At 38.5% G+C, this 27,283-nt stretch overlaps 1 protein-coding gene across 6 annotated transcripts in view; it reads right to left on the bottom strand.

The window, feature by feature from the left end:
- mak (male germ cell-associated kinase) overlaps positions 1–26,568 on the bottom strand; it is a 79,350-nt gene extending 52,782 nt beyond the window's left edge. For 2 of the 6 annotated variants that reach the window (XM_058764870.1, XM_058764874.1), the window contains exons 1-5: positions 21,312–21,477; positions 19,057–19,285; positions 17,687–17,741; positions 14,920–15,041; positions 1,168–1,250 (exon numbers count right to left, since the gene is read on the bottom strand). In XM_058764870.1, the coding sequence (XP_058620853.1) occupies positions 1,168–1,250; positions 14,920–15,041; positions 17,687–17,741; positions 19,057–19,157 (361 nt within the window). In that variant the 5' untranslated portion in view covers positions 19,158–19,285; positions 21,312–21,477. Of the gene's footprint in view, positions 1–1,167; positions 1,251–14,413; positions 14,494–14,919; positions 15,042–17,686; positions 17,742–19,056; positions 19,286–21,311; positions 21,478–26,417 lie in introns of those variants that run through there. The other 4 variants (XM_058764872.1, XM_058764873.1, XM_058764875.1 and 1 more) reach the window with 4 other exon arrangements.
- Between the last annotated feature and the right edge of the window lie 715 nt (positions 26,569–27,283).

The raw sequence follows: 27,283 nt of genomic DNA, 5'->3' as shown, positions 1-27,283 counted from the left end.
CTGAAAACAATCTGAGAGAGAGAGAAATAATAACGTGATTTTGAATATTACTTTGACTTTAAGAATAACACTTTACAATAAAGCAACATTTCTTGCATTAATTGTGTTACTTCAGTTGTATTTTTTTTTTTTCCTTCAAACTTAGTCAAAACGTAACCTATGTTCCCGGTAAGTTTTTTGTTACATTCTGAGACATTTTGTTTGCACTATGTGTTTGCACTGAAAAGATAAGAAGACTTGAATATATTTTCATTGTATTACTTCAGTTTTTTTTTTTTCTCCAGCATCAAAATATAACCTATGTTCCCTGTAGGTTTTTTGTTACATTTTAATACAAAAGGTATTAAGATATTAATCTGTTTTTATTATTATTATTATTATTTTAATAAAATTGTTTTCAATTCACTTATCTTTTTAGGCTGGTTATTTGTCATCGCCTATGGTATCGATTTAGTATCGATACTAAGGTATTACATTCTAGTATCGTACCGAAGCCAAAATTATGGTGTCTAGCCATCCCTACCCGCAAAGCATAATGTTTCCAACTCCATGTTTGACAGTGGGGATGGTGTTTTTGGGGTCATGGCAGCATTCCTCCTCCTCCAAACACGGCGAGTTGAGTTGATGCCAAAGAGCTTGATTTTGGTCTCATCTGAACACAACACTTTCACCCAGTTCTCCTCTGAATCATTCAGATGTTCATTGGCAAACTTCAGACGGGCCTGTACATGTGCTTTCTTGAGCAGGGGGACCTTGCAGGCGCTGCAGGATTGTGGTCATGGTGGAGAGTTTGGAATCCGATTGATTGATTGCTTCTGTGGACAGGTGTCTTTTATACAGGCAACAAGCTGAGATTAGGAGCACTCCCTTTAAGAGAGTGCTCCTAATCTCAGCTCGCTACCTGTATAAAAGACACCTGGGAGCCAGAAATCTTGCTGATTGATAGGGGATCAAATATTTATTTCACTCATTAAAAATGCAAATCAGTGTGTTTTTCTGGATTTTTTTGTTATTGTTATGTTAAGGTTCATTTCCTAAAATAACTTTAACAAACATATCACATATCACTATTATAAATGTAATTGGGAACTAATTAAAGTTCATAAGGGTGTTATGAAGCTCTTTAACACATCAGAGAAGAACAAATGAAAGAGTAAGAAATCTTACCATGCTTGTGCACAAATGCCAAACCAGAGATAACTTGAAACATGATGTTCCTTATTTCATTCTCAGTAAACATCTTATTTTCCCTGATGTCAGAGAATTTCACACACAAAAGAGACAAAAGAAAAGAGAAACAAAGACAGAGGATAAGAAAAGATCAGCCCCACAAGTATGTCACCCATAAGATGTGTGAGACTCAGTGGTTTTCTGTTTGTTTACAGCTCTTAGGAAGGTGCTATAAGTTAAGAAAGCTACCACTGAACAAGCATAAGCTTCTTTGAAGGGATCACATCATGGAGAAAAAAAATAAATAAATTGGATTTATTTTAAGTGGTCATTGTACCATGAAAACATACTCCAACTTGCAAAACTCAAAACACCCTCCACAGTACAAAAAGAGCATTTGGGTCAATTATGTGTCAAATTAACCAAAATTTCAGAAACTTCCCTGGCTCTTTTTTTTATTATTTTTCCAAAAAAATAAATAAATAGAGGCAAAAGCCAAAATATTAAATGTCATGTATATTTACTGGGGATTTATTTTTTAAATATCAGGTAAAAATGGCAATTTTGTAATAGTAAATAGTAATAGTAACTTGGTAAATAAGAAGGTTGTAACAATATTATCAATATCGAGATAGACAGCAAAACTGTCTTGATATTTTCACTGAAGCTGGAGTTTTCCTTAAAAATAAAAGCTCTACTGCCTTTTCCGTCAAAATAAAAGCTTAAAAGTGCAGAATGAATTGCTGACAGCTAGCAATTTAAATGCAGTCCAAATTCAAAATATCTCTTTCAAGTGTAGAAATTAGTAAAGAAGTATTGTAATTTCCCTAGTGTAAAGCAAAAATAATATACCTATAAAATATTCAATTTAATTTATTTTAGAGTGCAATTGTTTTACAATATATGGCTATAACTATCATAGGAGTAACAATAATATAAAATTGTTGTTGTTATTATTATTATTATTATTATTATTATATACTAATTTGCTTGGCTTCCTAAAACACCAGTGTGAATGTAATTTAGACTGAGACAGTATACCACAAATAAAAAGAGGGTCGGGGTCCACTTTAAATTTCAGGTACAACTCAGTACACTGACTTTTTTTGTAACTTAAGTTTTCTTAGTTAAGAATGTCTTGGTTATGAATGTATCACTCATTCCCTGAAGGAGAGGAACAGAGACATCACGTCGATGACCAATGAAATTGGGGATCTCGTTAGAGAGACCAATCTACTTTGAGTGTAAACAAAACGAGCCAAAGCACAAGATGATTGCATCCAGTTGCCGCTGATCGCAGCGCAAGTATAAATAGGCAGCAGGTGCAACACATACTCAAGTATTCACTGAGGAGCCGAGTCAGTAACCCGGCCACTCAGTGGTAGTACAGAAGCCGTGGTGGCGGGATGTGACGTCTCCGTTTCCTCCTTCAGGGAACGAGAGTTACATACGTAACAGAGACATTCCCTTTCAGTCAGTCACTCTTGACTGACGAAATTGGGGATCCCTACCAAAGCGCCACGGATGCTGCCCCTTCCAGTGTCCTGTGCGAGCCACCTGCACCCCTTTGGGTATAGGCCAGGGCTCGCAGCAGGAAGGCTAGTCACTGCTGTCTTAGCACTACCCACTCAGTGAGATTGGATAAAAAAAAAAATCTTTTGACTGAAAATTTTTTCTCGGCCAAACCCCATTCCACAGCCATACCTGTCACACACCCAGTTTAAGAGCAGTGTTTTTCTTCTTGTAATTAGGGGCGCTTGTCCTCCTTATTTAAAAAAATTAGGAGCACCTTCTAATCAATAATAAAAAATTCCAATAAAAAATTTGCCTTCTTAATACGAGGTGACATTTGACTCAAAGTGATTTACACGGGCATTTTCTTTTTACCTTTTGTAAATGCATTTTTATAATTTTATTCAAATGTATGCAGTGTTTCCTCTAGGATTTTTTCCAGGACTATTTCCCATGGACCACGCCCCTTCCCCACTCAAGAATCACCTGCACTCGTTTAACTAAAAAAAGACAAGTATGTCTTTGAATAATTTAATAAATAATAAAATAAGAATAAATAAATTAATGACAATCAATAGCACAAACAAAAATAATAAAATTAAAATTAAATAATCAGTACTTCAATTTTTTCAGTTAGGTCTAACTATAATCTATTAAACTGTAAAATAACACTGGATAGTCTTCACTGTATAATGAAAGACAGCAGCAGGTTAATTTAGGCTGCTGGCTCTTTAAGACCTCATGTATGGATCTAATATGTTACACATGACTCTATGCTTGCTATTCTTTTTAGGAGCTTTGTCCTCCTAATTTAATTAGGAGCACCTTCTGATCAATAATCAAAAATTCTGATCAAAAATTAGCCTTCCTAATACAAGGTGACATTTGACTCCTTAAAGTGACTTACAGGGGCATTTTCTTTTTTGCAATGGCATCATTTTCATCGGTGTCAAATTCAAAAATTTATGTTTATAAGCTTTTTAAAATGTCTATTTAAAAAAAATAATAATAAGTAGAATAAGACAAATAAGTTACCAATTATATGAAATTAGTATTAATAAAAAATTAATTTGTAGAAGAACACAAAAGCGGCTTGTAGGTACATTTTCAGACATTTAATGAGGCTCAGAGGTGGCATGAGTGCAATTCAATTCATAAATTCATGTGGAGATTAATGTTTTAAATATACAATTTTGAATACAGAACTATTAAATGATTTAAATAACTGAAATTATACAGTAGCCCCTCAACTGAAACCACCAGCAGGTGGCGGTAAGTCACTGATTTTATCACTGAATCATTCATTAAATTGATTCGTTCGAACGGCTGATTCATTCAGGAATGAAGCAAGTGACTGTCTTTATGAATGGGTAATCATGAATCACTGACTCACTAGATTCTTCAAAAACGCACTTTTATTCATGAGTCTGATATGATTGACCGCTGTTTGCTTTTAGAGATGCGCAGCAGCTCAGCTGTTACTTTATTTGGAACTATTTTCGTTGATGATATAGAGCAAAATCATGTAGTACTTGTTTATTGATCTGTTGTATTAAATTAAATTAATATCACATTTGCAAGCTCCCTTAATAATTATTAAAAGCTGTCACTCTCCTTATCGCGAACTGTGCACAGAAAATGAAAATGAGTTCTCAAGACTCAAAAGCACGTGCAAATGTGATACATTCCGTCGAACCTGCGGGAATGAGTAGAATTATTATTAATAGCCGCAATCCCTCGCCGAAATTCAAATTCTGGTCCATGTTCTCTGCTAATAACCCAACTGTGAATGATGCAAGCGGCGTTACTGTGTTGTCAGTGAGAAGCTGCAGCTGTGGCGGGATGATTTTGGTGTGCCGGCAGAACAACAGCAACAACAATGCGCTACATGTTTCTTTTCCCCTCATTTTTTCCAATTGAGAGAAATCCATCATAAATCCCTGATAACTTTTCAAATGGAGTGAACACGGAGCAGTTTTTCCCGTGAGCGGGAATGGAAAATCCGGAGTGGACCAAAAGCAGAGTGATTACAGAATGCTTAGAGCGGAGAGAGGAACGTGCTTTCACTCCACTCCAGGCTTTGATCACATCCCCTCAGCAGGCTGAATTATGAAAAGTGAATTTAAGACATTAAAGACGGTCAGGAACCCTGCAAATAATGGAAATCCATCGTAGACTCGCTGCAATTAACGGAAATCCGTCGTAGTGACGGAGAACTTTAATCCCTGCTTCCCTGGAGTTGGTTTCGGAAGCACTTACATATATGGAAAACCGTTTAGATATATATGGAAGATTTAGAGGTGATTGTAACCCTCTTGAAGAATGGCAGAGAAGTCTTCTGGGGAAACACGGGCTTGAAGCTATACCGTGGAGAATACACATATGGGATCCACTTTGGTCACTACATATGGCACCCAGTCCTCTACTGGTTCTCGTGGATTCATCGAGTGAGGGCCTGGCGCCAGATGCTCTGCCATGTCTGGCTGCTGAGGGGATGGAGGAGCTCAACAGGGCCTACAGTACGGACACTGTGGAGCAGTTTAGCAAGCCGACACTAATCCGGGGCCTCTCTGTGCTTTTACCCATTTGAGGTGAGAACACAGGAGGATCCTGGCTCAACACGAAGGTGAAACGTGTTGGGGGTCGCCCAGCCCGCAGCTCTACAAATATCTGTCAGCGAAGCACCACGAGCCAGCACCCAGGATGCAGCAACACTTCTAGAAGAGTGAGCTCACAACCTAAGCGGACAGGACACACCCTGTGCCTGATAAGCCAGGGTGATGGCATCCACTATCCATTGGGCCATCCTCTGCTTGGAGACGGCGTTCCCCTTCTGCCAGCATCCGTAACAGACAAGGAGCTGTTCTGAGGTCCCGAAGCTTTGTGTCCGGTCCACGTACCTTCTTAAGGCGCGGACGGAACAGAGCAAAGCTAGGGCTGGGTCTGCCTCCTTCGGGGGCAGCGCTTGCAGGTTCACTACCTGATCCCTGAAGGGGGTAGTAGTAACCTTGGGCACATAGCCGGAACAGGGCCTCAGGGTTACCTGGGAGTCAGCAGGCCCAAACTCTAGGCACGAATCGTCGACCGAAAATGTGTGCAGGTCCCCCACCCTCTTGATGAAGGACAATGCAACCAGAAGCAGAATTTTCATTGAGAGAAACTTTAGCTCGACTGACTACAAAGGCTCAAATGTGTCCTACTATAGTGCTCTGAGCACCAGAGTCAGGTCCCAAGAGGGTATAGAAGGAGGACGAGGATTCCTAAGGAACCTGATGACCAGGTCATGCTTCCCTACCAACTTCCCCTCCACGGGGTCGTGATAAGCAGAAATAGCAGCGACATAGACTTTAATGGTGGAAGGAGACAGCCTTTGCTCCAACCCTTGCTGCAGAAAGGAAAGCATGACTCTAATCGGGCATCTCCGGGACTCTGCTCGGTGAGAAGAATACCATTTGACAAACAGGTACTACTTCTAGGTGTAAGCATGTCTCGTAGACGGTGCTCGTGCCAAAGTGATGGTGTCCGCTACCTCTTGGGGTAGGTCATCTAGAACCTCCACATCCCATCCAGGGACCACACATGGAGTTTCCAGAGGTCCAGACGTGGGTGCATCTCTGAGTAAGTAGATCCTTCCTCAGAGGAATCTGCCAGGGGGGCAGTGACTTTGCACAGTATCTGTGTGAATGGATGGAGTCTCCATTCTCCCGGGAGTGCAGCTTGTGACAGCTCGTCTGCCACACAGTTGAGCAGACCCGGAATATGAATGGCACGAAGCAACCTCGGATGCTTCTGTCTCCAGAGGAGGAGGTGGCAGGCGAGTTGTGACATGCGACGGGAGCGCAGAGTACCTTGTCAGTTGATGTACACAACGGTCGCAGTGTTGTCCATACGGACCAATATATGCTTGCCTCGTAAGCGCCCTTTGAGATGGTTCAAGGCAAGGCACACTGCTAACAACTCTAGGCAATTGACAAGTCACTGCAGTTGGGAGCCCGTCCACACCCCCGAGACTGCTTGCCGGTTGTACGTGGCACCCCAGCCGGTGATGGGGCGGCAGCAGCAGCCGTGACTGCCGTAGCAGCAGCCATATGCCTCAGGAGCTTCTGAAAATGTTTCTGTGGGACCACTGTCCTGCCTTTGAATGTATTCAAGCAGTTCAGCACCGACTGAGCATGTTCCTCTGTGAGGCCTGCTGTCTGTTCGACCAAATCCAACTCCATACCGAGAAAAGAGATCCTCTGCATCAGACTGATCTCGAGACTGTGCTAATATAAGCCAATCGTCGAGATAGTTGAGGATGCGAACGCTTTGCTCTCTGAGGGGAACAAGAGCCCCCTCCGCAACTTACTTGAAGACACGGGGGGAGAGGGACAGCCTGAAGGGCAGGACCATGTACTGATACGCACATCCTTTGAATGGAAACTGCAGAAATGGTCTGTGGCACGGAAGGATCGACACATGAAAGTACGCATGCTTCAGGTCGATCGCTGCAAACCAATCTCGGGGATGGATGCACCAGAAGATGCGATTATGCGTCAACATCTTGAACAGTGACCGGTGAAGGGCCCGGTTCAAAACACAGGTCCAAGATCGGTCGCAACCCACCGCTATTCTTGGGTACAAAAGTAGGGGCTGTAAAACCCTGTCTTGATATTGACTGGAGGGACTGGCTCTATCTCGTCCCTCGTTCTGTTTTGGCACGTCTAATTTAAAAGTATAAAAACAAATTTAATTAATTTTTTTTTTTAAGTTTAATTTTTTCCTCAGAAATTCTGTGTTGTGTATTTACATTTTTAAGGCATAAAACTTTGTTTAATTTATCTTTTAATTAATGAAAATTAAACAAATCTTATTGTTTTGGAAAATAAAGGGGATTTCATATTACAATTAAAACACTGAAGAAATATTGTATGATTATTCCTTAAAAATAAGGTTTAAATAATTTTAGTAGTAGTAGTAGCCTATTACGTACATTCTACTGAACAATATTAATATATTTATGCCACAATGTCTTCAAGTTTAAATAAATCGAACGTTTATTTTGACAGGTTGCCGTGAATACCGATATGAGGATAGTTTTATTCAAATGAAACGGTCAAATGCTCATGAAGTGACTCTCAGAGCAGTTTTGGATGTGTTGTTCATGTATTTACAGTGGGTACGGAAAGTATTCAGACCCCCTTAAATTTTTCACTCTTTGTTATATTGCAGCCATTTGCTAAAATCATTTGAGTTCATTTTTTTTCCTCAGCACCCCATATTGACAGAAAAACACAGAATTCTTGACATTTTTGCAGATTAATTAAAAAGAAAAACTGAAATATCACATGGTCCTAAGTATTCAGACCCTTTGCTCAGTATTTAGTAGAAGCACCCTTTTGATCTAATACAGCCATGAGTCTTTTTGGGAAAGATGCAACAAGTTTTTCACACCTGGATTTGGGGATCCTCTGCCATTCCTCTTGCAGATCCTCTCCAGTTCTGTCAGGTTGGATGGTAGCGTTGGTGGACAGCCATTTTAGGTCTCTCCAGAGATGCTCAATTGGGTTTAAGTCAGGGCTCTGGCTGGGCCATTCAAAAACAGTCACGGAGTTGTTGTGAAGCCACTCCTTCGTTATTTTAGCTGTGTGCTTAGGGTCATTGTCTTGTTGGAAGGTCAACCTTCGGCCCAGTCTGAGGTCCTGAGCACTCTGGAGAAGGTTTTCGTCCAGGATATCCCTGTACTTGGCCGCATTAATCTTTCCCTCGATTGCAACCAGTCGTCCTGTCCCTGCAGCTGAAAAACACCCCCACAGCATGATGCTGCCACCACCATGCTTCACTGTTGGGACTGTATTGGACAGGTGATGAGCAGTGCCTGGTTTTCTCCACACATACCGCTTAGAATTAAGGCCAAAAAGTTCTCATGTTCTCATCAGACCAGAGAATCTTATTCAGGTGTTTTTTTAGCAAACTCCATGCGGGCTTTCATGTGTCTTGCACTGAGGAGAGGCTTCCGTCGGGCCACTCTGCCATAAAGCCCCGACTGGCGGAGGGCTGCAGTGATGGTTGACTTTCTACAACTTTCTCCCATCTCCCGACTGCATCTCTGGAGCTCAGCCACAGTGATCTTTGGGTTCTTCTTTACCTCTCTCACCAATGCTCTTCTCCCCCGATAGCTCAGTTTGGCCGGACGGCCAGCTCTAGGAAGGGTTCTGGTCGTCCCAAACATCTTCCATTTAAGGATTATGGAGGCCACTGTGCTCTTAGGAACCTTAAGTGCAGCAGAATTTTTTTTGTAACCGTGGCCAGATCTGTGCCTTGCCACAATTCTGTCTCTGAGCTCTTCAGGCAGTTCCTTTGACCTCATGATTCTCATTTGCTCTGACATGCACTGTGAGCTGTAAGGTCTTATATAGACAGGTGTGTGGCTTTCCTAATCAAGTCCAATCAGTATAATCAAACACAGCTGGACTCAAATGAAGGTGTAGAACCATCTCAAGGATGATCAGAAGAAATGGACAGCACCTGAGTTAAATATATGAGTGTCACAACAAAGGGTCTGAATACTTAGGACCATGTGATATTTCAGTTTTTCTTTTTTAATAAATCTGCAAAAATGTCAACAATTCTGTGTTTTTCTGTCAATATGGGGAGCTGTGTGTACATTGAGGAAAAAAAAATGAACAAATGATTTTAGCAAATGGCTGCAATATAACAAAGAGTGAAAAATTTAAGGGGGTCTGAATACTTTCCGTACCCACTGTATGTCCTCATTTAGAGAGGCGGCAGACATTAATATAACCGCAAGCATCACGTGCGCTTCAGTACGAGTAGTAAACATAACCGCGTGTCTCCACCATTCATTAACACAGAGACACGCAGAATTCATATTTAAAAAACCTTTTTATTTAATAAAATAGGCTTAATATTTACAAATACCCTCTGTCTCTGGGTTGCCTGTTTCAGGGCCGCTCACTCTTCCGCTTACCGCCAGGTTTGGCAGGGGCCTGGACAGGCCCGGCTCTACGGCGCTGCTTGGCTGGAGGCTGCTGCGAATGCGGCATGGGAGCGGGTGATGAGCAGGCTGGGGAGCTGCGGCTGGCTGACAGGTGGAGGCAGCAGCTGCCCACCGGGGCAGGATGTCACAAATCCCCTCAGTCAGCTTCTGTGCAGCCAAGAACTTCTGGGCAAAGGAGTTAGCAGGTCGGTTTCTGGCAGTAAAAGGTGCCGTCCGCGACCTGGTAAGCACTTCATGCACATCTGGGAAGAAAGGCACCAGGGCGGGGTGCTGAGAACCAGCACGGGCCACCCCAAGAAACCAATCGTCCAACCTCGAGGGCTCGGATACTCGGTGGAGGTCTCCACTCAAGTCCTACCCTCTCAGCAGCCCGGAAAAGCATAGCCATCATTTCTGGATCCCAATTCAGGTTTTGCTACTGTTACGATCCCATCTTTAGTCTAGGGCAGAGGTCCCCAACCACCGGGGTCGCGACCCACTACCGGGCCGTGAAAGAATTCCTACCGGGTCGCAAGAAAGTTCTGGGGAAAATGTGTATAGATATGACACTCTGTTATTTATTGTGTGTAAATGATTTTTCTAATTGCTCTTTATTTCCGCTGTATGCGATTGATATCGAGTATCAATTTGACGATGGTTAAATTACTAAATAAAAGATTGCTCTGATCTGTCATAGGGCTTAAACGGATCGCAGTTGATCCGTGATATACGGACCAGGTCCAGACCCCACCGTTCGGCATGTGACTCGCAGATTAATTTGCCAATTTACACGTTCAATCTATTTAAAAGCATAAGAAGAAACGAAACAGAACTCAATTCGTTACTTGTGCCCTGTACTCGCACACACCCGAAGCGCGCACAAGCATAGAGAAGTGTTTCAGACAGTACGGCATACCGAATTGATTCCTCTTTCATGTATTCATGTAGTTTATACAGTAGAAGGCGAGCCAATGGATATCACACAAGCAACGTGCAAACTTTGCGTAATAGTTATGCCAGTGAACGTGTAAAAAAGGTTGGAGACCCCTGGTCTAGGGGTTACAGAGCGGAAGTAACAAAGTTAAAAGATGTGATTAAATAAATAAGTGAACGTTGAGAAATCTCCTTTTCCTCTATCCCAGCTCTTATCACTTTCACCATTGACACTTCCCATAAAGGTTCACACAAAACCCTCTATTTAACACCATAATATGAAAAAAATACCAAATGCCGGAAATATACTTAAGTGTTTTATTAAGGGCTTAACATAAATCAAAAGACTATATATTGAAAATATACAATATCAGAGCAGTTAATCAACTTAAATAACCAAAGCATCAGGAGAGAGCAAAGGCCAAAATAACAAACAAAACAGTCTTTCTAAAGGTTATAACAAAATAACTTCCCTAGCAAAAGAAAACAAAATAAGACAATCTTACATCTCTCCCTGACTAAAGAAAAAACAGGTGAAAAGTTTAAAAGGAGATAAACCCAAATAAATCGGCGCCCATCTCCCTAGACAGTTTCACAGAACTAGACTCACACAGAATCTCAACAGTAACGTCATTGTAACCACACTTTAGATTTACATTTCACAAATTGCTCAAGAGCAAATAAAACCACAACGTCTCTGGGATAGCAGATAAGGGACTCCTCCCGAGCGGTCTCTCTCTGCTCCTTTATATCTGTTGCACACTGTGTAACAGAGAAACCACGCTGCCACTAATTGCAATCAGCTGCGGATGATTTGGAGCACTTCTTGGCAGAGAGAAAGCGAGAGAGACAGAGAGAGAGGGGGGGGGGGGGAGAGAGAAAAAAAACATATGACCATATCCTAACGTACACAATTAAGTCACGGGATGTAACACTACCGTCCCAGAGGGCGGCAGCGCAGCCGAATCTTCCTCTCCAGAAAGCTCCGGCTCACTCTCCGAAGCAGCGATCGACATCCCATTGTCGGGAGGAGCGCCGAAGGATACTGCTGGTATGCTCCTTGTAGAGGGCCCAGCACATTCCTTTGGCAGCTCGACTGGTTGCAGAGTGCAAGAGGAGTGATGGTCCCCTGAGGGTTGGTTCCCTGGAGGGTTTGCCATCACTGTTACCCTCAGACCGCCTGAGCTACTGCCTGAAGTAGCCCCCACCTGACTGCCACCAGGACGAGAACTAGATTGAGGTAGAGGCAATGGAACTCCGCCCCTTTTGAGGTGCCTGGTCCGCAACTCCAAGATGGTCATCTTCCCGCAATGAGAACATGACTCATCCACGAATGCTACCTCAGCGTGCTTAATGCCCAGACACGTGAGGCATCGATCATGACCATCACTCGGCACCAGGTAACGACCGCCCGGGTGGAAAGGCATCTATACCAAGATACAATGTTGTCTTTACAAAGACGCAATGTCGAGTTGGTACAGACACAACGTCAACTTTAAAATGACACGCCACCCGTGAATGCTCTTTTAGGGAAAAGTGCTCTTTTAATGTGCTGAAGTGCACATGAGAGATGGCCGCCTGCAACACAAACAGGGAGTAATGCAGCCTGATGTGTGCAACCCACTCAACAAAGGAAGACAACCGCCACTGTAGCACCGTCCCACCAGCACAAAGATGCTCCCAAGAGGACGCTGAACTTGAGTTTTTCTTCAAAGAGTTGGTAAAGGAGTAGTACGAAGTGATATCGCTCTGCTCTGAAGTGAAAAGCTGAGTATGTTTTGCACCTGCTGCCTATTTATACTCGCGCTGCGATCAGCAGCAGCTGGATGCAATCATCGCATGCCAATTAGGGTTGGGTATCGTTTTTTTTTTTTTTCGACACCAGTGCCAAATCGATACTTTTAAAACGGTACCGGTGCCTAAACTGTGCCTGAACCGATACTTAAAAATAATAAAAAATAAATAAAAATGACCAATTAATAATTGGATTGGCCATTAGCACTAAACACATGTCTTTTTCATTCATACTGGATGCCAGAGGGCGCCCTTGCACAAAAAATCCACATATCCAGTCACAGAAGTAGCAGAACTCATGAAGCTCCAGGAAATCCCCAATATGGACAAATGCATTACCAAGGATGTAACTGAGTAAACAAGATATAAACGTTTTGAATGATAAAACAAATACAATAAACACTCGACTACGACAATGTATAGTTTATGTGTGTTATTCAAGCCATCTCTGGTATTTTCATAATAATGAAGCATATTTATAATCAATTTCTGCATTCACGCATTCCTCGGATGCTCTCATTTCCTGAGTTGTGCTTTTAAGTCGGAATGTGAAAGCAGCACGCTTGCATTACTACAAAGATTTGTTGAACTTGTATTATTAGAGCTTTTCGACTTGAGTTCACATGCATTTTCTCAGTTGGGAAATAATTTTTCACATGATGCTTCTTACGTTCGTTTTGGAGAAACAAAGGACAAATATTTCAATCGATCGCTCCGGCATGGCACCGAAATCTGCGTTTTGATTCAGTTCTAGTACATACCGGTTACATAGGTACCGGTGCAATATTGGTACCAGGTTTCGGTACTCAACCCTAATGCCAATGTGCATTGGCTTGTTTAGTTTACACTCGAAGTAGATTGGTCTCTCTAGCGAGATCCCCAGTTTTGTCGGTCATCGATGTGACATCTCCGTGATCGACTGAAAGGGAACATGGGTTGGAGCTCTTAATTTTGAACTCTCAAAGTGCATTAGACAGAATAATTTTACTTTAAAATGTACAAAACTTTCATTTTTGTCCAATTCTTCATTTGTTCTTTTATTTTTTTTAAATATCGCAATTAATATTGTATCATGGACTTCATATCGCAATATCACTGTATCGTGACATTTTGATATTGTTACATCCCTATTAAATAAACATCCATGACATTTAATATTTTGGCTTTCTTCTTAATTTTTGTATTTATTTCACCAGAAGAAAAAATAAATGAAAGGTTGTTGTCAAAAGGATGTGAGGAGCACCTGCTTCTCCTCATATCTTTCTGATAAATATCAACAGCAAGGCTAATTCACACTCCACCAACAGCACCAATCAATGGCAACAATCACCAAATTAAAGTATGTCACTTATCAGATATTCCTTGACCCAATGAATAGCGACTGAACATGTTCGCCGAAAACAAGTGCCGACCAGCAACAGGTGCCAACAAGGGTAACACACTGATCTGACAAAAGTATCCTTTGCCATTAATCAGCATTTGTCGGTGCAAGGTGAAATAGCCTTTAGAATGGAGTAACTGAAATTTATTTTTAATAAGATCCCTGATCATTTTGGTTTGATCTTAACTGTTTGAGTAACTGACTGATGGGGCAATTAAAAAACTACACTGAAGGCAAAAGCGATCTGACATCCTTCAAATAAGTGCTGTTACCCATTTCACATGGCAAGAGGATATCTTACCATAAGGTACTGACATGAAGGCTTAAAAGGCAATAACATTATCAGTGAAATTCAGAGGGGGAAAATATTTTAATAAACATGATATGACCCCTTTAACTGCTTATAATACAATGGGTCTGAAGGGAAGTCATGGGCATTTCAGGTTTTACGGGATTTATGGCATTTTGGCAGCAGCTGAGATACTCACACATCCTGTCACCAAACAGATACAAGAACAACTGAGTCTTCAGCAGAAACAGTCGCAAGATGCAGTCTGTAGTTAAGGTCCTCAGACATCTGATACTGCACTCAGACTTAGTTGTTCTAGTTTGTTGGGCACAAATATGATGGCCCTGTGACCTACCATGCTTATGAATAAATGATAGTCCCTGCAATATCTGAAAGCTTATATTCCTGATGACTGACTCTGGAAACAATTTGGTTCTGGAGACAGAGAATCAGCAAAGCTGTCAAAAAGTGCTGTTCATCAAGCACAGTGACAACCATTTCAAAATGTTTTCACTAAGGTTAAGTTTGACTTCAAGGAATAGTTGGAAATGGAAAAATGGAAATTCTGTTATCATTTACTCACCATCAAGTTGTTCAAGTTGTTGTAAAAGGTTTCTGGTCACCATTGACTCCCATAGTATTTTTTACATAGTACAGAATTCAATGAGGGCCAGCAACTGGTTACCCACATTTTTTTTAAATAACTTTTTTTATGTTCAACAGAAGAAAGAAACTCAAAGATCTGGAACAACTTAATGGTGAGAAAATGATAACAGAATTTCCATTTTTGGGTGAACTATTCAGTTGTATACGAAAGGCATCAATAGTAAATGGCAGATGGAATATGGAATCTCTTCATACCTGTCTTTCATGAGCTGGTAGAGGTTTTCTTTCATGTATTCAAAGACAAAGTACAAGTGATCATTCTCTCGTATCACCTCCTTTAACTTCACCACATTAGCATGATTCAGTTTCTTGAGTGACTGCAACATAGAAATGAAGAATACCAGCAGAAACACTATGAACCCCCAGATTGTACAGTTGTGTCTGTGTCCGTTTACACTGTGTCTTAACCAGCTGCGACAACAATACTTGACTCACAAAACATTCTATTTCTGCAACATCATGGCTGGGGACAAGAATAAAAAAAAAAAAAAAAAATATGTACCCAATAACAATGATAATCTCAGGTACTGATTATGTGTTTTGTATAATCTTAAAGTTTAATTTTAGTTCAAATATCATTGTGCTGGATATTCCATAAAAAGTGACAATGGATAATATACATAATTTTAAGGAAAGAAGAACGGCCAATCTGTGATCCATGACAAAGACAGTATCTGTAAATATGTACATATTTTTAAAGGAGTCATCGGATGGCCATTTTTTCAAGTTGACATACTTTAGGGCAGTGTTTCCCAACCACTGCGCCATGGAAAATTATCAAAAACTTTCTTATCTCTATTATATTTTGTTATTATTATTTTAAATTGGTGCTATTGGTCATCGTTCTGTCTGTTTGTGGGTTTTACAAATATTTCACCAATGAAAAACATTCAAAAGAGCTTGTGACTAAACATTGTAAAGCTATTGGATCATCAAATTGTCAGTCAAACCTCATAACCCCACCTCCATACAGAATGAAGTGCCACGACGCATAGTTTGAAGACAGACGTCTACTTCTTCACAATGCAAGAGTAAATAAAGAACTGATGTTTGAATAAGTACAGCATTTCCTTTACCCAATAAACGCTGTCTATGAAGGCTAATGATTTTGTGTTTAAAGAGCAGAGAAGAGTCTTAAGCCCAATTTATACTTCTGCATCGGACCTACGCCGTAGCCTCAACGCCGTAAGCTGTGCGTCGGTTTTCATTTATACTTCTGCGTCGTCGTCCGCGTCGAAGTGTAGTACACATGCGGACCGATAGTCCACAGTGTCCACGGGCATGTTGCTTGTGAACCCGCAGTACCACGGCAAAAGCCGAAGAAGAAGCGGCTCGTCGGAGAAGCATAGCCGTGACGGTGGCAAATAAATATCAAATCATTACTTAAAACTACAAAAAGGAGACAACAACGGAACAGGAGAAGATAGCATCCTTACAATCTCCACAAGGGTACCACGGCAGATCAACATTGTTTGTCACGGACAACTAGTGATGTATAATGCTGTGTAGTGTAATAAATGATAAGACACTTGTTCTTTGCTTTGTTTTATTCTAAATAAGAAGGTGTAACATTAAACTATATTACAGTGCTCATAAACGCACACAAAACTCAAGTGCATACGGAGGGAGGGGTTCTAGCAGACCAATCACAGCGCTTGCGGTCCGCGTAGAATTGACGCACTGTTAGATTTTTGGAGAGGTGCACGTCAGGTACGGCGTAGGTTACGGCGCAGGCCTGTGTGTCTCTGCGTAGGGTACGGCGTAGGTTCGACGCAGAAGTATAAATTGGGCTTTAGCATTTGCTGTCTAGTTGTAGCCAATTCACTTTTATATATTTTAAATATCCTGTGCATAGCGGTTCATCTTTTATATAGCGAGATATTGGCCAAATGTATTAAACAACAAGAGAAACTGAGCGCCCATATAGCTACAATAAACTTTATAACCTGCAAACTGATGAAGACATAATGCGATTAATTAACTGCCTCAGATGCGGCCGTTCTAATGATGGACAAGACACAGATCTCTGTCATTCGGTTGTCAAAAACCTTGTTAACTCCATTTGAGTATGACTTTCAGAAATTAAGTGCAAGTGTCTGATCATATATAAAGCCAAAATACCAACTCTGATGACTCCATGTTTAATTATTGGGAAAAAAACAAAAAAAAAAACTTTTCCCGTTTCTATCCATTTTTTTTTTTTAATGCTTAGTGGTGTGCTGTGGGATTTTTTTACATATCAAAACTGTGCCACAACAGAAAAAAGGTTGGGAAACACTGCTTTTGGGTCTCAAAAAAAAATCTATAACATACTTTGGTTAAAATTGCTCAATGATAGTGTAAAACAACATTATTTTTACCAGGTCAAACACCTCAATAGCTAAAGAGACATTCTTGTCTACACCTGCTCCTGCGTTGAAACAATGGCGGACTGTTGACAGCTCCCTCAGGGTGGGTCTGTGATAAAACGTCGGTGTAAATCAATAATCGTGGGAGGGGCCTGTGCAGAACTACGTCACTGCCAAGAATCTATGAACAACTTGATCTGATAAAGGGGTTATTATTTATGGGGATTAAAAAAAAAAAAACACTGGGTAGATTTTTATCATTATAGGGTGGTTGCGTACACACACTGCCAAGACACATTTCAGTTCAATCAACATGTAAAAGTGAATTTTGCATCCGATGACCCCTTTAATAATGGTAAAATCTTTATTAATTTGATTATTTAATTATCCATTTTATTGCCAGACAGTGCTTGCAGAGCCTGCTCACAGGCTCTTCTGGCTGCAATTTGTCACTGATTTTGTGTCTTATAGCCTTGTCACAGATGGTGTGGACAGAGAAACTGCTTGTCGCATTGTGTCTGGTTAGGGCACAGTGTAAATCCTAAATGTCTGATGACAATTTTTAGTTTTTAAGTGATTAATGAAGGCTTCATTTGTGTAATCTGAGATCATACCTTGACCTCTCTCAGATTCATGCACTCCTCCCAGGAGTAGAACTTCCTCTTCATTCTGTGAGAAAAACAATGACCAATATATCTCTATGGTTTCATAACCAACAAACTGCTCAGGTAAACTCTCCAGCAGCTGATATACAGGACTCGATGAGACCTGAGCCTGAAAGTCCACATGGAATTATGTAAGAGAGAGTAGAGCTGATACTGAGGCAGGCTTGACCGCTTTCACTGCTTTCGCCGTCACACAGCTATCAATTTGCACAGTGACCGCCTGTTCCTGCACAGTTACTAACACGTAAGAGGGGCATTTATAATTTACATCACTAGCCCCCATTCACTGAGCAGACGTGTCTTGGAGGAATTTGCACTTCCCATACGAATCCCATAGGAAAGTATGTATGAGGCAGGTTTGTTATGACCCTCACTATAAAGAGATCACAAAAGATGCTGTTTTGGTTTTTGTTTGTATCAGCTTTTTCTAATGTCAAGGGTTTTAATACTAAAATGATCTTAGGGTAGAACATACAAACCGAAGAAGCTGGTTAATATTAGGCACTTCAGGAGGAAAAACACAAGCAGTTACAGTAAACCATACCACAGACATGGTTTTCATTACTAAACAGAGTAAGAGTCTTCTCTGTCTGAAAGGCAATCAGTTTTTCTCTCTTCAGAATAGGTGTAAATCTAGTATACTCTTAAAGTTGATCCCATTTTCTTTGCACAATCTGATTTCTAAGTGAAAAGGCATTTTCAATGAAGAAAAGAATGTTTGACATTAGCAATTTATCAGATGTGAGGAAGTGAGGGCATTTGAGGTGTCAGTAAGAATAAAAAGATGTTTTAGTGGCCGAGGAAGTTATTACATTTTGATAAAAGTTTCACATTTTATTTTGAATAACATGCAACAGTGAATATGTTATAAGTTAAAGTAGTCAATTTTGATTTCATGTTGACCTTAAATACAACATATTCAGCATCATCTGCACAATGGATTAAGATATGTCCAAATCCAATTGCATAACATCTTGTCTACTAAATGCCTTAATCTGGTGGATTTTTGAAGGCAACACAGATGTATCTTTCATTGCCTATGATATCCAACAACCCTGTGCATGCAGTTTGGTGGCTGATGAAGCAGTTTAAAGAGTAACTAATCTGACTTTAATCTGACTAAAGACTGCATGATTTTTTTAACTTACAAGCATTCTAAAGAATTTGCGCAATATCATCAGATATTATTGTGCCTTGGAAGCCTAAGTCTCTTTAGAAGGTTTCTTCATACAAAGTCAAAGTGACTACTAAGGCACTGATGAGCTGAAGAGCAAGACAGATGCCTTTGGTTTTGGACACAGCCTAATTGCTTGACGCACCTTTTGATGGCCACTAGCTCTCCAGACTCATTGCTTTTCCCCATCAGAACACTGCCGTAGGTCCCATCACCTAGCTGCTTGAGTGTTGTGTAACGGTTCATCTTCACTCTCACCCAAAGAAACAGTACTGACAGACGGACGTCTCTCCTCTCAGATCACCTGATCATATCTGTCCTGATGAGCTTAAGAGAAGTCAAGCAGTAAACGCCACTCCATCCCACTATTGGCACTGAAAACAAATACAGAAAATAGAACACAATGCTGTTTACTGTGTCTACTGAGTAACAGTACTGTATCATGTTGCTTAAATGTAATTTAATTGACATTATCCACATATTACTGATGACAAATTAATTTGAAGAACAATTATTCATGTAATTATTTAGAAAATACATGTGCACAGTTTGCATATAGTTTGTTTGTAAATTGAGTTTAAAAAAATAACTTATCCATTGACCTTGATCCTTTTTTAAACAGTGTATAGTCTCCATAAAACAGAAGTTGTGACCAACTTTACTACAGTATCAAACAAGTTATGACATTTTGATTAAAGATTCCAAAGTAAAAAAAAAAAAAAAGCCTTTGATATTATTCTAACTATAATATTGATACTAATGTAAAGCAAATGGTCATGACTTGTTTTATGTTTTCATTATTTGATCACTTTTTTGCCTTTTTATTAAGTACTCCATGTTGTCTCTCAGTTAATATAAGATTGTGAAAACTTCATGAATAATTAACGTCTTCATGTCTAATTTTTTGTTTTTGTTTTTTTTAATGAAGTACAGCATGTCACACCACAGGACAACTACCCATGTAGTCAAATAATGAGATCTCTACAAGTAAACACTATACATCAATCAAACATTTACAATAAAACTATTTTGTGAGTGCAGTGAACCTTCTCAGTGTTGCATTTTAGACTTCAACTGTTTATTTGAGAAATGCCATCTCATGTGTTCCTGCATTATTGCTGCATGGGAAAGCACACAACTGAACACATACCTAAAAAAAGTGGTTATTGCAAAAGTACATCAATTGCCTGTCCTTTCCTTTTGTGACTAGAACTGCTCTCCATCCATCAAATAGCAGCCAATGTGATTTACAGGCCGAGCAAACTGCACATTTTAATTTTGTCGTAAAGTAATGAGCAATGACCAATAACTTAACATAGGCGACTGATGATGATATCTCAATTTGTCCTGCAATAACAAACATAGTAAAAAATAAAACTGCTCTTTGAAAGTAGCTTCATGCAAACTGGGTAAACCTCACACAAATTATGTAACCCCAAAATCAAAAGAAAAGATGACAGAGCATTAAGCCTACGTTAGGACCATTAAAATGTATTAATTTATTTAGTTTAGTTAGTTATTAGCATGGTTCTAACTAGATTTTAAATAAACTGTTCTGAACAGATTGTAGATGTGTCTATATTTTAACATGATCACACACACTAATGCAAACTGGGGGGAAAATACGTTCAGTGTGTGTGTGTGTGTGTGTGTGTGTGTTTATAGAACTACAGTAATGCAAACTGGGGGTAAAATATGTTCAATGTTCTTATTTATGTTCTTCAAAGACTGCATGATATTCAATTTCTTAAAAAGACCTTCACAAAAAATGTGACTTTTGACCAGCACAGGGCAACACTTTAGGTTCAGGCTAAAGATTGTCACATCATTAGTCAATCCATACTGCCAAAAATCCCTATAAAGAGCAGACAGAAAACACAACTAACACCACTGCACTGAAATTTAAAGTTAATCCCAATACATTGTAAATACAAATACAAATACATGAGGTCAAACGTAAACAGCGTTCTGTATGGGAAACCGAGTAACATTAAAGGTTCACAAAACGGACCTGTGTAAGTAATCTGGTTTAAGAAGAATTAGTGGATCTACAGAGGACACAAGGAGTTAAGATGCTCCTCAAGGTCACTCAATAAGCTGAACACGTGTGAATTAGCATAGGGGAAGAAATCAACCTATAAGCACAAAATGTTAATAGAAACATGAATTTACGAGTGTTCCGAGACTGAATTTAAACATTACCAGCATTATCTGTCAACCCTCGGGGTTATTTATTAGTACTGCAACATAAAGACATTTAATAAGCCACTAGAGTTGCGTCATTGATTATTATTCACCATTATTAATCTGAAATGTGTTTTTACTTGTCTCTCTTGGGTTGACTGCAAATGTTATGCTCATTCACATGATCTTCCGCGTAATTTTGCACCGCAAACTCACCCGTTGTGATGGCACTCCTCCCTGTTTGTCGTTGCCTGTGTGTAGATATGACAGGTGTGTTTAAGAGAGATACTACGTGAGTTTATCTCTCTGTTAAAGAGGTGTGATCCATCCTCACCCTGGCAACCGACACTCGCGACCGCTATCAACACACAGCCAGCCGGAAGTCTGGAGTCACGTGGATACGCAAAGGTTCATGGGGTTTGTTGTTCAAATCCTTTTTAACTCCTTCATTTCCGCTGACTTTCATAAATTCACGTTTTTCGTGCATCATAACAGCAGGGTCTCATTTAATGTAATCATAATTTCATGTCTTTTTAATACACCCAGTGTAACCGACCAATTTCACCCACAAAATGAGACCCCGTGATCCCGTGATGTTCCGAGCTGTTTCACCGACAGGTGGCGCAATATGCTCACTTTCCAGATGCATAAACATGCACTATGTTAAAACTAGTTTGAATAACTAGCAGTTTGCCAAGGGGTAATCGATATCTTCCAATTCAAATTAGACCAATATAAAAATTATTTTCATTAAAAATGGAGAATTTGTGTAAAAGAAAATGCTAAATAGAATGCTAGTACACATCTAAAATTTATCTAAATATAGTTAGATGCCTTTTACCTAACATCAATGTTTTTCTCAGTATAAATGTGATCCTTTTAGAGGCTCACGTGATCATAATAAGTGTACACTATTTTAAAAGCTGTTAAATGTTAGATTAAATTAAGATCTCAAAATCAGGTGATGTAAACAGGGACCTCACTAGCCTCCGTTTTGCATTGCATAGTGACAAACAGTTGTTTATAAAAGTACTGTAGTGTTTTTGTTGTTGTCTTGGAAAGAAAAGACAATCAGTAGCCTACTTGCTTGAAATCTTGTAGCCTACTATGTTTTTTTTTTTCTTTCTTTCTTTTTTTTGCACATGTTGTAATCAGTGGTGGAAATGGCCAAAATTTACCGGGGGGACTCTAGCTTGGAGGGTGGGTGGGTAATTTTAGATGATCTTTCGGATGTATTTAATTATAAAACCCTTTATAATCTATAATAACATTAAACTTATTTAATATTTTCTCTAAACCTTCTTGAATATTAAGACTGCACCTGCAATTATGGCCAAATTAAAGATACGTTGTGTGTGAATTTGCATGTTATAATTTAAGCATAATTAATGACACCTTGTGTTTAATAAAATAAAATTATATATATATATATATATATATATATATATATATATATATATATATATATATATATATATATATATATATGTGTATAGATTAGTGAAATGAAAGAATGATTTAATAAAAATGAGAATAATTAGTAATTGTCTCTTATTGACCTGATTAGCTAAGCCTTCAAAATACTTTAGTGTTTAGTGGTACAGTATTGCATGATTTGTATATTATATTTAATAGTTTACATTTGCATAAATGTTTGCAGTTAGTTTTTAAAAGGTAACATTACATTCTTAAGGACTCTACGCTTACATTTCTTTTCAGGAGCACTTGTGCTACTTAAAAAAAAAAAAAAATAGGAAATTAGGACATTTTTTGACAAGACTCAGAAGTGGCATTGATGCATTTCATAATAACAATTCCATGAGATAAATGTTTTAAATATAGAGTTTTGAATACAGAAATATTAAACGATTTAAATGACTCAATTTATATTTTAAAAATTAAACTTAAACCGCCAGTAGGTGGCAGCAAGTCCCTGTCTTTGTAACGGAATCATTAATTGAATCGATTTGTTCAAATGGCTGATTCATTTAGGAGCAAGTGACTCTCTTTATGAATGGGTCACTGAATGATTGACTCACTAGATTTGTTCAAAAACGCAGATTCATTCATAAACGAAATAGCGCTGTGTTTGCTTGAAAATGAGCAGCGGCTCAGCTGTGACTTTGTTTGGAACTATTTTCGGTGAAGAAGCACAATTAGACAACAGTGTTCCTAAAATGTAAGTCACTTAATATTAACTTTTGTATAAAAATCAAAAATGTATAAAACTGTTGTATGAATTAAATTTACCTTTGTAAACTCCCTTTACAGCTAATAATTAAAATGCTGTTACTCGTCTTAGTTCATTGCGATCTTACAAACTTCCATTTTAATTAATGAAGCTCTCTACACTGCACACTGAATCTATTATTTGCATCGTTCTACACTTTCTTTGTTATAATGAATGACAAAAACTGCAGTCTGCTTTCACAATCTGTTCTGTGAGGACTGAGAAGCAGGACGCGAACCAACAGAGAGGCATTATTACCTGCAGTCTGCAGGTATGACCAGTCGCAAAAGACGGCATTGCGCAGCTAACCATAGACACAAAAATCCAGCTACGTTTTTAGTCTATATTGTGCTACGTTTATATGCAGAACTGGGATCGCTTTCGTAGTCTTTTGAATGGATAAATATAGAAATCACTGTAATTTCCAAATAAATCTATTTAACCAGTTGGAAGTAAAATGCCGCCCTCTCTCCAAATTCACTCCCCGGACTCCATCCCCCCACCCCCACCACCCTTATGAAAAAGTTTATTCAAGTGTGATTAGTATACTTCTTTTAAACTGGAAAATAGGAAAGTACACTTTTAGTCTACTTTTTATGTACTTTCAGAAATGGGCTTTATGTACTTCTTAGAAATATACTTAAAATTACATTTAAGTATAGCCTACTTGACATAGAAAAAGTCTAAATATATTTGAGCTATACTTGTGCTTCTAGAATCTCTGTTTTCATTGTTATATGGTAGGGTGGCGCTAGAACACATCTTCTGTAAAGAAATTCAAAGAAAAGCAGTGAAGAAGAAACCGAAACAACAGATGCTTCAACATACAATCATCAGACATAAAACAGCATCAAAACTGTGTAACGTTATGGAATAAAATGTCACCAATGAAGAGGTAATAATGACTGTCAAGCTTTGGGATGTTGATTGACTCCATCTACGTTTTGATTATATCATTCTGTATCCAATTCATAGTCTTTTTTTCAGTTTTTTGTTTAGAATGTTGCTTATTTCTTTATTTTTTATTCATGAAACTTACCCACATTCAAGTGTTTAAAAAAAGAATGCGTGAAGCTAGAATAAAATGTTTCTGTTTACAAGCAGATACCCTGTTCTTTCTTTTGACATTTTGTATGTTCAGATATTCATATAACAAAATATATACAAATTAATACCTAATAGGGACATAGTAGAATACTTCAAGTATGACGTAAAGTTCACTTAAAAAACAAAAATTATGAGTATACTTTCAGTATAAAACTACTAAACTAGTATACTTAGACTATACTTCAAAGTGTACTAAAAATGCTACTACAAGTATTTAATTAGTAAACTATCAGTATACCTATAAGTTCACTTTTAGTATAGGCTAATTGTAGTACAAGCTAAAAACATTGATGTAAACTAGTTGTGTACTCAAAGTTTACTACTGTTATACGTAAAGTATACTTTTATATACTAGAAAGTGGGCCAATTTAGTCCCAAGGAGTATTGAAATAGTACACTTACAAGTATACTACTAGTACACTGATATTTGTATACTTACTAACAGTGCAGCCATACTAAAGTAAAAGTACAGATATCTTACCAGAAAATGACTTTGGTAGTAGTTGAAGTCACCATTTAGAATATTACTTGAGTAAAAGTCTTAAAGTAGGCTATGTGATATTTATTGTACTTAAGTAAAAAGTATTTTTTTTTTTTTTTTTTAATCTTAAACATACTTAAGTATTGAAAGTAAAAGTACAAGTAAATGCAAAATGGAAAAGAAACAAATAAATATATATAAAAATGTTCATACACAGCTTGAGTGTTCAGTTTTAACTATTTCTTCCATTTTGTATTTTTGGGTAAGAATAAGAAGCACTTCATCTGGTACTTAGTGTCTTTCATTCCAACATAAAACATTTCTGGAATCTGCATCTAAAATAGCATTAGATGTATTTAGACAGTTTAATGTATCTTAGAGGGGACATGGATGCATTTAAACTGCAGTTACAGATGCGTAAATAGGCTTAATGTTTTGTTTTTAACATAAAATGTTGAATACTGATGTGTGAAATAATTTAAAACATGAAAAAATAGTCGAAATGTGAAATTAAAACTGTCAGTAGGTGACAGCAAGTGTCTGTTAATGAGTGAGTCATTGAGATTCAACCGATCCATTCAAACGGCTGATTCATTCAGGAACAAAGCATTTGACTGTGTTAACAGGTGAGTTTGACTTGATGCATGGCTACGGCGGTCAACGAGAGTAGCCGCTTGCAGTCGGGGCGGAGTTGAAAACGGAGCCATCAAGCCAGACACTTTCTGCTCCCATTAGTGATGCTCACACAGTGTTCATCACAGATGAAGTGAATAAAATGCAATATGTGTCAAATACACAGACATTTCAGAAACGTTTTCATGAGCAACACAAACACTTTTTATATACTGCTTAATACAGCGCCATATGTTCAAGAATAAAGTTAAACGTAAATATATACTTAGATACTAATAAAGTGGGGGTATATATGCTTTCATCTGTGTTTTATGATAAACGTGACTCAATATAATATTGCGACTACAGTAAAAAAAGCTTTTACTGTTCTAAAAACAATGTCGAAGGCACCTATGAGTGATGAATCATTTTTATCAACCGATTCGTTCAAAAAGCTGATTCATTCAATAAGTAAACAGCGTCCATTGCTCAGAGCCGCAAAACTGTGCCGTGGTCTTTGTTTGGAACTATTTTCGTTGGCAAAATTGAGCAAAAACAAGCAATATTATGTCTAAAATGTAAGTCACTTATTGCTTTACTGAACTTAAAATAAAAATAATAATCAAAATATAAAATGATTATTAAATGTGTTATCATGGTGATATCTGCAGAAAAACGAAAACAGTAGGCTACTCTTTGTGTGATATAACGTTATATATATTATATAAATATAAAAAAGCATACAGAAGCATTTTTGCCGTCTACAATTTTGAATGCCTGGAAATTTGAGTTTTAATAGACTAATAAATCAACGTGTGTGCACTCTGTGTGTGATTTGGTGATATAGCCAACTTGATAATGTCAGATCGCACATCATTACAACAACACTTACCATATTATCGCAGAAGATATACTGCATATCGCACTCCCCATACTCGACTTGTGTGGAAAATGAATCGTCCGCGGTTGTACGAGCACTTATTTGCACATGAGCAAAGGTGTTTTTAGGAGTCTAACTTGCAATCGCCAGACCACTGATTCGTCAAACCTGCTTTCTTGCAGTGTGTGTTCTTCTGACTTCTGACTGTTTTGTAATAAGTAGCGAATATGCTTCAATGTATCGGAGTAAAGGTATACGTTTTAATTAGGAAATGTAGTGAAGTAAAAGTAAAAGTTGGCTGAAATATAAAAACTCAAGTAAAGTACAGATACTCCCAAAAAATACTTAAGTACTGTAACGAAGTATTATTATTATTATTACCTATTATTATTACTTCGTTACATTACACCACTGCTTACTAAATAAATTATACTTAAAGTATATTTGAACTTTACTTAAGTATACTTAATAAAATAAACTTGAAGTATACTACTTTTTGGTAAGGGCAGTTCCAGCCCTGGTTATAATGTAGCCTACTATTGCTGTTACTATTATTTTATTTTATTTTTTACTGTTCTTTTAACCTGCTTACACAAAAAATCTTTACTTGTCACACAGTTTCTGAAACCTGATACTCAAACACCAGAACCACACACCAAATCTGCAGAACTATTCACTAATTCTCTGCCTTTGACTCAGTTTTCAATTTTATTAAACACTTTTTGCAAAGCACAACACACAATTCTCTACAAAAATCTAACAGGAATTAATATTATGGCAAAGGTATTTGCAAATGCTTGCTTTTGAGATGTGTTTGTGATATTTTGAATGCAGTGCTTCATTTTTGCAAGAGATGTGGGGCATTTTGCGTGTGCAAT

This window comes from Onychostoma macrolepis, chromosome 24 (assembly GCF_012432095.1).
Source record: "Onychostoma macrolepis isolate SWU-2019 chromosome 24, ASM1243209v1, whole genome shotgun sequence".
Lineage (NCBI taxonomy): Eukaryota > Metazoa > Chordata > Actinopteri > Cypriniformes > Cyprinidae > Onychostoma > Onychostoma macrolepis.
The sequence above is the reverse complement of the archived record's forward strand: the minus strand, read 5'-3'. Positions and strand labels throughout refer to the sequence as shown.